This window comes from Mercenaria mercenaria, chromosome 7 (assembly GCF_021730395.1).
Source record: "Mercenaria mercenaria strain notata chromosome 7, MADL_Memer_1, whole genome shotgun sequence".
Classification (NCBI taxonomy): Eukaryota; Metazoa; Mollusca; class Bivalvia; order Venerida; family Veneridae; genus Mercenaria; species Mercenaria mercenaria.
This window is the reverse complement of record NC_069367.1, coordinates 7450963-7465785: the sequence shown is the minus strand read 5'-3', so window position 1 is coordinate 7465785 and position 14823 is coordinate 7450963. Positions and strand designations below refer to the sequence as shown.

General features: G+C 33.8%; 1 protein-coding gene across 7 annotated transcripts in view; it reads left to right on the top strand.

Annotated features, from left to right (window-relative positions):
- The window catches only part of LOC123554992 (gastrin-releasing peptide receptor-like), a 180805-nt gene that overhangs the window by 153131 nt on the left and 12851 nt on the right, over nucleotides 1–14823 (top strand). For 6 of the 7 annotated variants that reach the window (XM_045345485.2, XM_053547492.1, XM_045345486.2 and 3 more), the window contains 2 exons: nucleotides 2568–3239; nucleotides 10582–10737. In XM_045345485.2, coding sequence (XP_045201420.2) covers nucleotides 3046–3239; nucleotides 10582–10737 — 350 coding nt within the window. In that variant the 5' untranslated portion in view covers nucleotides 2568–3045. Of the gene's footprint in view, nucleotides 1–2567; nucleotides 3240–3314; nucleotides 3360–10581; nucleotides 10738–14823 lie in introns of those variants that run through there. The other variant, XM_053547493.1, reaches the window with a different exon arrangement.

The window sequence follows — 14823 nt, the reverse complement described above, 5'->3', positions numbered from 1 at the left end:
ACATAATGTTTTAAATATAAGTAAACATTTCTCAGATATCACCTTTTGGAAATTGACGGTCATTTCTTGATAGGTTTTCTCACACACACGTAAATTTACACTATTTGTTCTTAAAAAATAGGAATTTGAAAAGGGTGTTAATGTAATTATGTATGTGTGGTTCTTTTAAATTAATATTGTTCATACTCTCTTGTTTATATATATTTCTATGTAATCAATATGAACATTTTAAAGGTTTTATAGAATTGTCAATGATATCATTGCATGTTTTTTCTAAACTATGGTTTGATAATGAAATCTTCGCACAACGTAATTTCTGGTGCCGTACACTTCAAGTGCATGGTTATTTAATGTGCTCTACACCATAATTTTCTAATTATTCTTAGTCATGAATAGCGCCTTTACTACGGTAACCATGACTTCTCACGAATTGAGTTGGAAACGGTCTATCTAGACACAATTAAGGCATTCATAAACTTCAATAGAATTACAGGAAAAAGATTTTCTAACGATGAACCCGAGGGTCTTGTTTGACAGTGTATAATTACAGTACGGGTTACCAAGTTGATTAATTGGAGCATTTTTCTTACCTTGTTACCTTGTCGACAAAGCTTCTTCCATCTAGTTACATTTCTCTAAAGACATATGGCATCTGTAGGGATGCTGTTCATTATTTAGACGTATTGTGGCAGTCCTAATTTCATTTGTATTTGAGAGAAAACAATGGATATTAGCGTACTCGAACTAAGCGTACTGACTGCACTTTTGTAAGGCTGAGAACTGAAACATTAACATAAATTTACCATTCTGCAAAATGATTATTTGTGAAAAAAAGACAATGATTCAAGTAATATGCCTTGGTAATGACGATATACATATAAAGGGATACACAAAGTATGTATGTATGTGCGTGCGCGCGCGCGTGTGTGTGTGCGTGCGTGTGTGTGTGTAACGTGCATGTTTGGTTGTACATACGTCCGTCATAACTAAGTACGTACATTTGTTAATACGTCCGTCCGTCCGTATGTATGTACTAAGTATTCATGAATGCTTGCATTTACGCACATATGTACGTGCGTACCTGTGTTAGTGATAGTTTTATAGTTTCAGTTGTATTTTTCATTCAACCAAAAGGTGATAGACAAATTTGAACTTGTTCTCTGCTAGTAGCTGCTATTTTTCACATGGAGCAGATGTGGGATACAATGACGTCAGTGAAATCGTCACGGAAAACATACGCGTCGCCCGGGTATCAAATTCAAGAACTCGTGATATGAAATACCCTATTGAGCTAAGCAGGTGTGCCTGAATTAATAGAGTATGGCAAATAAATGACAAACTTTTACAGAGCGATATAATACATATCTTTTATGGTGTGTTTTTGTGTGTGTGTATATATATAAAACAACGTTTTGTAATATGATTTGGTGATATTCATTTCCATTTTAAAACAAACATCCATTTAAACGTTAAATGTGTTTTACCTTTTTGCGCCATGTGTATATTTGAGATTTCATGTACACATGCAGACATTCAATAACACATTAAGTGAAGCGTTATCGCAATCTGGAAGGCTTTTTAACAATTCAAATTGGTTTCAAATTCCATTAAGTCGTTATATGTTTCAAAGAGAATAATACGAGAGATCGCGGCAACTGCCTCCTGAGAGTGCGTTCATTCTGGAGAAAATTTAAGAACGCTATGAAAACAGATTATGTGTCGATTTAACACTCTACACAATATTTAAATTCTGGTTTTATTGATGATACTGAATACCACATTAATTGTTATTGTTGGTTAACCTTTAGCCTGCTGGCGTGCACGTGATTTTGCCTTTGCGACACCATGGTCTGCACTGTTTGCTATTCAGTCTGTAAATTTTCAGTGAACACCCCTTCAAATAATAAATGGTACTGCCCAAATTGAATGATAGACTAGTCCATTTTAGAAATTTAGAAGGGTAGAGGTTAATTCATGTATATTTAAATCATATTTCGGTCGCACCAACGTAACCTGTAAGATTGTTTAATCTGGGTGTAACTTACACATTTCTTATACAAAACTTTAAACTTTTCTTTCTTAGGTACAACACAAAAGCCTCTTACTTGTGGTAGTGGACATCTAATAACAATCAGTAATCTCCGTGCGGTTTGTTATTATCGTCAGTTATTTTGGGTTTCTTCGGCTATAAATAGCAATAAATGGAGAATGCCGAAATCACACACGGAGAAAACGTTACCTTGTCTATACTGGTCCATTACCTTAACCAACGTTCAGGGTAAGGCACGGAGAAATTGGCTTGCAGATTCTCGTTGTTTCCACTTGATAACTGTATTGTTCTTATGCCATCATTCCTTACCATGTGTGTAAGACGAAAATGTACAATACAGTTTGTTTCAATAGTCAACCAAAATATGTGACCTCAATCTGAAATATTGGAAATCTACAATGTGATTATAATTTACAAGTCTTTATAATGCGTATTATGTGAGTTCTTTCTTAGTGTGTAGCAATCATTGTATTACGCCTTCCTAAAAGAAATTACACCAAGTTTTATTTCGTTTCAGATATTGGACAATACCATTGCAGCAAAATGGACAGACGGAAAACGATCAAAGCTATATAAAGACATTTGTCGATATATATTTTTCACCATGATGGATGTGAGAACATAAACAGTTCAAATTTCTTACTGCGTTATTTGATAATTCACCACATGTTGCGTAAACGGAATTCTGTTTTTCAGAATGATTGCTTTTTAATCTGAATAAGGACGATATCATATTGGATTTCTAGAACAGGAACTATTTAAGAAAGCAGATGTTCAGTTGTTCAGTATTTCCTGTAAGGGATATGAGACAGACTGAACCGATAAAGTTGACAAGACTGCGTTGAATAACTATAAAAGCAGACGAGAAATCGTTATAAGATTAAAATTCGCCGTTTTCTTTGATTTTTGTTGTCTATACATATTGTTTTTTTACGGGAATTTCTGGATGTATTACCAAGGACTTAAGAAAAGGCAGTACCTGACATATACACGAGATGAATGATACGAATTTCACAAATAGTTCATTTCCACCACTCGCAGCAGCCGGAGGTGCAAACTTAAAGATGCAAGTTCAATATGTGCTGTATGTGTACGTGCTGCCATTCATTGTCTTTGTTGGGCTGATTGGCAACTTCATATCTATTGTTGTCATAGTAGCGGACAGGCAAATGAGAAATGTGTCCTCAAGGTAAGATTTTAACTGTATCTTTAACTTTAAAATTTTCAAAAGGAAATACTATTAATGAGTTATTTAGCCGTCAATAGTTGTCTTAGTAGCGGACAGACAAATGAGTAATGTGTCCTCAAGGTGAGATTTTAATGACATTGTTTGGACAAGGGATTAAAGTGAATGAATTATATCCGTATATTCTGGATAATTGATAATAAATTTGGACGCACATGTAAATTATTGTAATTTTCGTCGAATGTACTTGTCAGTATTATAAATAAATTATAAATGAAAATTACAAACAAAATGATTCTATTAGTTCCTGGAAGAATGAATTTATTATTAATAAGTCGTTTCAGTATGTAGCGAAATTTTCTACGATATTTACTGAAGTTTTAAAGCGGAAATAAATTTGCAGTACTTTTATATTTTTTGTCATAGATCTAGATACTTATATACATTTTTATATGCATTGTTAATATTACATTGTACTGAGATAAGATGGATAAATAGATAAAACAATACATGAAAAATAAAATCCTTTTATTTATTGTTGAAACGATTTTTTCTCAAATTTTGTTGACTCGCTTTACCAAAATAGACATAATTTGTCTTCCTCTGACTACGTAGGGGTATTAGAATGTTTTGCTTCTACGGATATCCCTTTAAGCCAAACGCTAGGGTTTACCTTTCATTATAAGCCAACTTCTCGAAACGTACCATCACCTTAATTGAGTATATTCGTTGTTTTCTTCTTCTTACCTGTAAAGGAATAACACGATGAACAAAAATATATAACGGAAACAAACACGATAATTTACTTACTATCAGATATCGGCGTTTAACGCACGATATTGTGCGTTAAAATAACGAATATTGTATGTTACTTTTAATGTTGTAGATAATATGGTAAAAATGGGTCAGGGGGTGGATCACGTGATCTATTTTATATATAATATCCGTATCCCTGAATTTGCCTTTTCGGTTAGTATTCGCCATTATCATTTTCATTTTTAAGTGATACATTATTTCACCCACATTTAATATGATCGCTGTTTACCCACGATAGCCATCTCAACTTCGATTAAGTCTGATTAATCCACCATTTCGATTAACATTCTAGCTCAACTTCGATATTATGTCTGATTAATTCACCATTGTTATTAGCATTCTTCTGATGGTTTTTGCCTAGATATGCCATACTCCCATTTAGCTAATTGATGTTGCTTTTCTTCAGTAACTATATTCTATCTCGGAATCGTGGTATGGTAATGGGTGGAAAATGTGTTATTTTCCGAAATATGCATTAGGATGAATGTAAGCAAGTGTGTCTTGAACATTCCGTCTATTATTTAACAATGATGCTCGTGTTTTTGTTTAAGTTCTCGGACTTTCAGGTATAACACTTAAAACATTAAAGTCCAAACAGTACCCCGTGATCTACGTAAAGAACAATCGTTTTGCCATTGTAATTCATCAATATATTTTCAAAACTAGAAACAACTGCTTATTACCCATATAGTTATGTCCTTTAGAATAATTACTTATATAAATTATAAGGAAATTCTAAAAATCTTGGCCCGTATTCATCAACATTAATAAAGGCTTAACTTTAGACTTAAACTTTAAATCATTCTTAATTTAGCGCAGAGAGTAATGAAACATTGCGAGCATATTTATTCTGTAGCTACAGATAGTTCTGCAAAATGTTATTGGTATATCATATTGCAACTTGTATGGGGCGGATTCCTGCTATTACGGCAGGGTGTGTTTGCATGTTAGCGCACTTTAATCGCGTCAACACGCCAAAATGTCAAATTAGCGCTGATATGTGAAAAACGAGTTGGGCGTGTTGACCTGTTGACACTCTTCAAACGCGCGCTGAAACACCAGAGCGAAATGGCAAAAATCAGCCACCATAAAACTTGTATTATAGTCTTACTTTAAGCATTGATGAATGTGAACCTTGACCGCAAATGAACCAGTTTTTATAGAATTTACGTGTTGAATGATTCTCACCAATGCAACTTAACTATCACATGCTTTCTATTTTTAACTTTTGTTTGCAAGCCAAACACTTTTATCGGGAAGCGTTTTATTTCCAGAACAGTCTTGCCTACCGACAGTATGTGTTATTAAAGACGCATGGTTGCTTATTAAACACAGTCTGTTTTCCATAAAAAACAAACTAGGACATACCAAGTGCACAATTTACATTAGAGAAATGATTAATATAAATAGAAATATGAGAAAGTCTCTCGACACTTGATTTTATAAGCTTTATTACTATTTTACGCATTTGCAAAACAAAACTTTATTAAAATGCATAAGATTTTATCATTAGCCATTAATATTCAAACGAATATTATTCTGATTTACAAGAAATTACTAGTAATCATTTTATTGCATCCAAGGTTTTGAGACTAAATGCCAATTTTGTTAGATTTTGCCGATCATCTGAATACGCCACGTATAGGTTTGCTCACTCTGATTCTGTTTATAATGACAGATGTTTGCAAACAAATATTTTGAGTTTCATATGTTTTTTTTTTCTTTTACCAGAGCATTGTTCAGGTATATTGTCTTTTTTTAACAAGCCTGACGCGCATCTGTTTCCTGCGCTGAGATTAAAATTTGTTGCAAAATGCATATCTCGGCGTAATTAAGCATAAAATAAAAAGAAAATTTGTTTGTTTTTCGTGAACCTCAAAGTAAGAAAATGTTCATATTTTCACTCGCGTATGCCAATTCTATGTAAAACAAATGTGCAAAATACAATGTATACCTTGACATATTGTAGCGTATTTTATCTTCTTTGATCCATCAGTATTTAATAGTTTATGTCATGTTCTACCTATTACGTGTCTGATCTCATTTAAGTGTGATTAAGTTACTGGTGTCAGTGTTGTTTGCCATTTATCTCAATTCGATATGTTACCTAATCAAGTATCTAAATTTATCTCTAGGAAATATGAATCCCTTTGTAGGCGAGGAGCACAATATAATAAACAAAGCCCTGAAAGAACTGATAGCCAGTGCTTATTGAGTGATATTTCAACCGATATACCTGAAGAATCAACATTTCATTGTGCATAGACGGTCATGATTTGAACAATGTGGGTAGAGGTCCACTATACGATGCTACATGCCATATATCTAAGCTATGTGCATTGTGGTTCAAGACAAGAAGGTTGTTAAAGGGTTTCCCTATACAACTCTATGTAAAACTAAGTTTGCCCCAGGGCGGGGCCAATTTCAACCCTAACGCTAATAGCCCTAGAGCGGAGTGATTCCGAATATTTCGAATTTGAATATAAAGTTCATAATTATTCTAGAATCCGTTACTGCTTAATTTTTTTTGCTTAAAACAGTAGTCCTCAGTTGCTCACAATACCAAGATTATAAAAAATAAATATGGGACTATTTTACACGTCCAGAATATTTGTGTGATGCGGTCACATAGAAATAGAAGGAAAACTCACACGACGCGAGGTTAAAACTTGATAGTTGATTTAGAGCTATAGCCTGTTGTTAAAGCACTGGCAAAAACATTTGATATAATTATACCAACAAATGCGCGTACTTTCTCATATACAACAATATTTTTGTCAGTCTAATTTCTTATACAAGGCTTATCGAAGAGTTCTTTTTAAAATAAATAATGGTCATAGTTCATACAAGATTTTCAATACAGTTCAAACATCGTAAAAGTGAAGTGTAAAACAGATGGAAATGTTTTTAAAATGACTATTAAGACAAAATCGAATATCTCGTGCTCCAAAATACATACAAAAATCAACTCAGTTGAGCTAATATGACTTTCCTTGTCTGCAATTTATCATAAACATTAAATGTTAAAACGAAAATATGTTTGGAGTCCTTTTCATTACGTAACCTTATAAACCAACACAGCCTTGTCAAAACATGTTTGGCGTTGATAAGCTGACATGATATTCTATATATGAGCACGGAACTGATGCCAGTGCACCAAATGGACGTTGATGTTTACATATTTCAAGTGGCATATATAAATGTACATCAGGGAAAGCGTCTTTGTATTATCAAATATCAATTATATGGTGTAAATAGTTGTAGATGCTGTTATCTAAATGTAGATGATATACGTAAGATAATCATAAATTATCTTAATCAAATGATACATTAACTTCTGCAGAGACAAGACCAGTATATTTGATATTATAATACATGGAAACAGTTAATTATTGATTATTTATTTCTTTTAAGAAGAATCTCTGATACTCTTGGATATGTTGATATTATTAGGTTATTTAACATTGTTCTGTACAATACGGTGACATATTTGGACGAGTACCCAGCTGAGAAAACCATATTGGACGAGCCGCTAGGCGAGTTCAATATGGTTTTCTCAGCTGGGTACGAGTCCAAATATATCTCGTATTGTACAGTACAATGTTAAAGAACCTTTTTATTCTATATCTATTTTATCTTACTATAATAATAGTTTAAATTAAAAATGTTTCACTGAATATTGTATTCCTGCCTTTTCTAGTTTTTCCCAGCTTGGTATGCATGTAAATATATATTATACAGAACAATGTTAGACCTTGTATCTGTCACGGTATAGAACTGTAATATTAAACAGGGAGAAAAATGTGCAGCCAGACCGGGACTCGAACCCGGGGCCTCAGAATACCGTTCCGATGCTCTACCGACTGAGCTACCCGGCCGCCTACACATTTTCTCCCTGTTTAATATTACAGTTCTATACCGTGACATACTCCCCCGCTATATGAAATTCGTCCTCGAATTTCTAATGGGATAGAGAACAAGGTAAACATGATCTCGGAATATATTCAGTCACGGCCCCACGTTGGGCGCCAAATGTTACAGGGTGAGAAAAATGTGCAGCCAGACCGGCACTCGAATCCGGGGCCTCAGAATACCGTTCCGATGCTCTACCGACTGAGCTACCCGGCCGCATACACATTTTCTCCCTGTTTAATATTACAGTTCTATACCGTGACATATCATAGCTCGGTGTTTTTTCTTAACAAATTTGGTGCAGGTAATTCGTATACTCTTGAGTACAGAGTGCGGTAACTAAAAGTGTGCAGGTATTTAATACCCGCACGCTAGTTACCGCACTGTTAGATAGGAAAGTATGTTCCAGAGTGTCTGGAACAGTAGACAGCAAAGTGTATTTTATTGATTTTCTGCTCTAGCATTGGTTTATTTTACCTGGGCTTTACACATTTGTAAAGCAAGGGTTTTAAGTACTCACTGAACTGCTGTATATGGCAATGTGGACCGCCTAAAACTACCATATATGGATGGCTATGATACAAAACAGAAAGAACATTAAAACTCTCGGGTGAACGATTTATACTCGGGGGCTACGCCCCCTCGTACAAATCGTTTACCCTCTAGTTTCAATGCTCTTTCTATTACTTTAATTACCTTTTTATTCTATATTTATTTCACTTCATACGTAATATACGCAATTCATTGAATGTTTTTTTTTTCTGCGTATCATCATTAAAAGTATATGGTGCAACCTCCCTACAACAGCCATTTGGCGATTTGGGTAGTTTAATATTTGGCTGAGATATTATGCCCACAAAACATTGTCAGCAAGTTTGGTGAAGATTGGATGAAAACTGTTCGACTTAAAAGAGCGGACAAGGCTAAATTCCCCGTTTTTCGAGTAATTCAAGGACTATAATCAAAGAGTGCCTGGTACAATTTGGCTTGTTATCGAAATTGGCTGAGATGTAATGTCCACAAACATTCTCAGCAAGTTTGGTGAAGAGCCGACGAAAACTGAATTATAGAGCAGACATGTTTTGGATGCTGACCGACCGTCTGCTGCCATTCATAATCTTCTCCATTTTGTTTCTTAACCGTTAAACAAAAAAATGCTGAGGTAGCTATTCAGATAGTCAGGGCTGATACAAATTTCTAGGTTTCGTCCGGAACGGCTTCTTTTAGCGACTTTTCAAATATTCCAACATCTGATGATCCTTTTTACTGTATTTTTAAGTTTTTGATTATTAACAAACGTTTTAATATCTAAATCAGATAGCATTGTTATCCCTTGAATCGTTTTTGTGTGTTGTAAACAAACAAAAAAAAACTCAAATTAAATCCAGATTTCAAGACGCATAATTAAACTCTGTACACAGAGCGCATACTTCATCCGATTTACATTCGGAACATTTTCACGCGTTTCGGGCTTTATCGTATGTTTAACATGGGACTGTTGAACCGTCCAAATACAGAAAATACAGGATTTTTTGTACGCGCGTGCGTCCAAATACAGATAATATAGGATTTTTGTACGCACGTGCATCCAAATACCGTAATATATTGTACGGTCACGTGTTGCAAATGAACGTTCGCGATTGGATAGATAAAATAGGTATAGAATAAATTGAATTATCAATAATTAACCGTTATATCCACTTCTTTGAATATCATTTAGAATGCAGTTCTTTGGAATAACAAAATTTAATGTACTAGGTCAACATTTGATATTACCAAGTGGTCTAACTTTCTATCCTTTATAACATACTATGTGATTATTCCAACGCACTGATTTGGAACTTATTTTTAAAACATTTGGGACACATTTTCACAAAGCCAATAAATATTCATCGGAAGACAATTTCAGCATCACTGCTCTTGTCTGGCCTACTATTTACATAATGTTCGTCAATATAAGAAAATACTTCAAGAATTTGTCTGCGCTCAACTACGTTAAGCAATGATTAAGCATAGCATTATCTCTCTGAGTTCGATGTTAATCTTATGTCGGCTCTAAAATATATAGTTACTCTCTTTAGTAAATTGCTATCAAGCAGTAGTTGTGGTCTTTACGAGTTTTGTTGTGTTGCTGTTTCGAAGTACTGCTGAATCGTCCGTGTCATTATCAAAAGTTAGGAAAAAGGAAAAAAAAATAGTTTGTTTACCTATACGTTGTTTCTCTAAATATGAACTTCTTACCTTATCATGAAAATGGATTCATTCTTATACGTCTTTGTAAGACTTAGCTGACAGGTTTACCATTTTAGTTTCATATTTAAAAAGGTATCTTGGAAAAAGTTTTATTTTAGAACAAATGAAATGGCAAATACTTTGAAACTGACAGAGGATCTTCCTGTCTCAATTACTAAATTATCCTAGATATTTGATTCGCTTTATTTTTCTATGTAGCTATCTGAATATTATTTTTATGCTTTTTTATCATTTCCCAATACATCCTTAATATTAGATCACTGTACCTGCATTTTACATTTTTGTTACTATTAAGATCTAGTGGGGAAAGTATTGAATTCGTTATTCTATGTTGCAAGGTTAACACCAAGGCTTTTTGTTTCAGCATTTACTTGATGTCAGTTCTTGCCGCGGACACGGGGATGTTGCTCGGTCTTTTCCTTGTCTGGCTGGAGTCTCTAGGCTACCCAATCAACCATTTACCAGTGGTGTGTAGAGTCAATGTGTACCTGTCATATGTTTTTGGATTCCTTTCAATATGGTGAGTCATTTATTACACATCTAAAAACAGCACTAGTGTGCTAATGCTTATGAAATTTTATACGAACAATCGTTAAATATGCATCCGTATAGTACTCCAGTCAAAATATCAGCAGGGTTTTAAAAATGAAATGTATAATAGGCCAAAATAGAGCAAATCTAATCAGGTAAATAGGTGTGAAAGTAACTGTCAGAAATTGTCATTGAATATTACTTTTTTTTCTTAAGATATGGAAACGTACCTAAATCACTTTACTTAACCATCTTGTAGACAGACAGTATGCCTATTTGAATAACAAGTAATCATTGGGAAAAAGCTGCGTGTATTTTTAAAATGAATTCTAACACGATCCGCAGCAGTTGCTATATAAACATATAGCGAAATCGCCTATACATGAATCTACGATAAAATATAGCTCTTCCATTCCGCCCTACGATTGTAACACGACTGAGATTCTACTCTGCTTCCGTTATATACCGACTAAATACTCGACTTTTTCAGTGTTATGTAGTAGTAATAAAAAGTACATCAAATTTTCTGAAACAAACAATATCTAACTGATGAATTTATTTGTTTATATTTTACCGTAAGAATATGTTTCAGCCCGGTAAGTTTCAACGTCAACACCAGTGCATCTATGTCTGGTCGTGTGTGTAGTTTACAATTTCTGCGTTGTAGGCACCACAAATGTCAACTAGATTCTACTTTGACAGTAAATAAATTATAATTAATTTTCCAATCTTCCAGACTCAAGTTTTTACGTGTTTATATGCCGCCGCAATGTTCTGGCGTGTATGTTTCAGTGCCATCATGTAGGTGACGTGTACTATTTTTTGGAACTGCATATATAAACCTTGAATTAAGTATTTACCTCTGATTTCTATATCCGACCTTTGATTTTATTGAAAATAACATTTTCACGGCAATAACTACTTAATACTTTAATTAAAATTTACTGAATATCGGAAAATTCCGTTTGATGCAACGCTTTCCATTCGTGGGGAGGTTTTTATAATAGCATATGGCCAGCCGAATGACAATCGCGCTAAAATGTAGTGCTGTAAAATGCGAAGAATTTACGTGGTTAGAATCGAAATAATAAATATGTTCCAATAATTTTATCAGTTAATAAAATATGGGCAGTCGTTCGGATGCGAATATTAAATCACTCGTGCTACGCACTCGTGATTTAATTATTACGCATCCGAACTCCTGCCCATATTTTATTAACTGATAAAATATAGGCACATATTTATTATTTCTTAAATAAATCATTTATAAACGTTAAAATTCCAGTATACAACCAAATCAGTATATTTGATCAACTTTAGTGCGCTTCGTAGTTTATAGTAGAATCTCGACGATCAGTAAAGCTAATAAACGTGTATGCAAATTGTCGTTTGATTTCTTGTCTGTTTCCAAACAATACAACTTTTATATTGCATGTTACTGTTGTTGTTTTTTCACGAGCTTAAGATTTCACTTCATTGAATATTTTTTCTGCGGATTAAATATAAGATTAAATATATTCACGAATTAAATATTTCCATAGTAATGCTTCCATTAACCGAAACGCCGCGCTTTCGATAACACTTGTCAGCATTGTTCACACACACCATTATTAGGATAGAAAACAGTCATCATGTTTCATTTTTATGTTGTTTGTATAGGGAATCGTTACTTATCATACTTGTTCATACTTAGCCGCCGTATTTTACTTAAAATACGATCACAAATATAATACTTCCATTTGATCACATCAGTTTTTCTGCTGGATAGCGTGTTATTGATATGCGACTAAAAGCAAATTGTATTTGCCATAAACCGTTTCTGCTGCGTCACCATGTTATTGATGTTATTAACCTTAACCCTGCTAAATTTCTAGAATGGACTGATCTATCAATACATTTGGGCAGTGCCATTTATTATTTGAAGAGGTGTTCATTGAAAATTTACTATTTAGATAGCGAACAGCGCAGACCATGATGTGCAGGCTGACCATGGTCTGCACCGGTCGCAAAGGGCCAAACCACTTACCGCCAGCAGGCTAAAGGTTAAAAAGCCTATTCCAGATGAGCATAAACATGATCTTTTTCTGTAATTAGGAAGATACTTAACAGTATTTTCCCATGTATCCTCCCCATGTGTATTTGTTCACGGGCACACTGTCAATGCGTATTATCCAACGAAGTCGCTCTAGATGAATATAAAATTATATTTTCAATTGCAATTTTACAGACTTGCAGGCAAATTCGTTTTATTTATTACACGTTTGTTGCCGCTTAAGCATGTTTAACGATATATTTAAAAGATAAGTAAATATTTGATATATATGCGTGATCTTCTCTGTTATTCTGTATTTTTGAAAAATAATACTACAGTGATGTATTGCTTTGTTGCGTTTCATGCTTCAAAAGGATCTTCATATAGATTTTATTATTTGGGCTAGCTGGGCAAAGTAAAGCCATGTGCAACTTTAATGACATTATTAAAACAAAAACAAATGTGCCAAATGTGTGGCACTAGTTATGAATCATTTATACTATGCTTCCGGAGAGTGTGTCTTCGCATTATTAAAAGTTAAGTTTAACTAACTTTTAATTTTAATTAACTTATTATCAACATTCTAGACTCGAATTTAATAGCTAAATCACTTCTAAACTAGCATATTCATTAATTATGCCTGAATTCATATTCCATAACAGGGTTAACTTAATTAAGCCATTGGAAAGAAATTGAAGAGAAATTTAACAGGGAAGAATAAGTAAGTCTAAGCAGAACGGAATTTATTAAATTATATATCTTATATAAACTCAGGAGCACTCATAAGTTCAGACAAGATCCTGAAGAAAAAGATGTGTCTCTGTTTACTATAGCGAATATCGCATTGCAATTTCCGGACAGTAATCTGAAGTCACAATTATTTTATTGAATCCATATCCTCGTTTTATTTTTTTTTTTTTTTTTTTTTTTTTCGTTTTTTTTTTTTTGTGCTCTCCTGCTTTCATTTCCTCGTATTCTTGTAACATATGTACTGTATCTCAAAAAGTTCAACAGACAATAAGATAATCTAAATGTTTGTATTTTGCTTGATTTCGTAATAGGCATCTGCAGGATTTTTTAGTTTTTTAGTTGTAACATGAATAAATGCTGATTCCTGCTCAACCCAGGCCTATAGTAGCTTGCATTTTCACTTCCTTCCATGAAAAAGCCCATTCAAAGTGAGCCTTTACGATTTCCAAGTTGTGCTGGGAAACCTGTGATTCTCCACTTTTTCTTGTTACTTATAAATTTCATTCAGAGTTCTAATTCGGACTCATCAAACGGCTGTTAAGCAGTAATCTATATACGTGTACTTATTTATTGGCTTGTCGGTCAATATTCAAAAGTCGAAGTTTTTTATAACATGTCATAATACATAAATTTCAAAGATGTTTGCTCCTATTTCTTATTTCAGCCCTGGAAATCTTTCTTGAACTTTTGACCTGTTAAAAGCACAACTTACAGGCGTTTTTTTTTTATGTAAGCGCATATAGTATGGTTTTTATAAAAATATCTCGATCTGGGAGGCTGTACTCGGCTCGAGTGGATTTTTGCCAGATCGGATCTCACGAGGCCCGCAAACACCGAGTTTGATCCGACCTGGCAAAATCCATGAAAGCCGAATACAAAATCCCAGATCTAGCTACTGTTATAATGACCCTTTTATTATATACATCCACCTTTATTTATTTATTTTTTATTAAACTATATCTTCAATTTTATTGATGTTATAATGGAACTTAGTGACGATTTTATTTGCGCTGTATCAGGTCATGCATATTAATGAAAGTAGTCATGCAACCTACAATACAAAATGGTACAATGCGGATTTTTGTCTGTCAGTTCATATCTACTTGTGAAATACAAGTCAAATGTTTTACAGAATTTATATAGGTACTTAAGAAACTGTATATGATTTTTACATGTAGAACACTTAGGCGGGATCATTGAAGAATTACTCGCTTGTTTAAAAAATTCGAAAAACACTGCTCTAGCAAGACAAACTATCGTTCTTTGTTAATGTTTTTATTCACTTGTCACTGG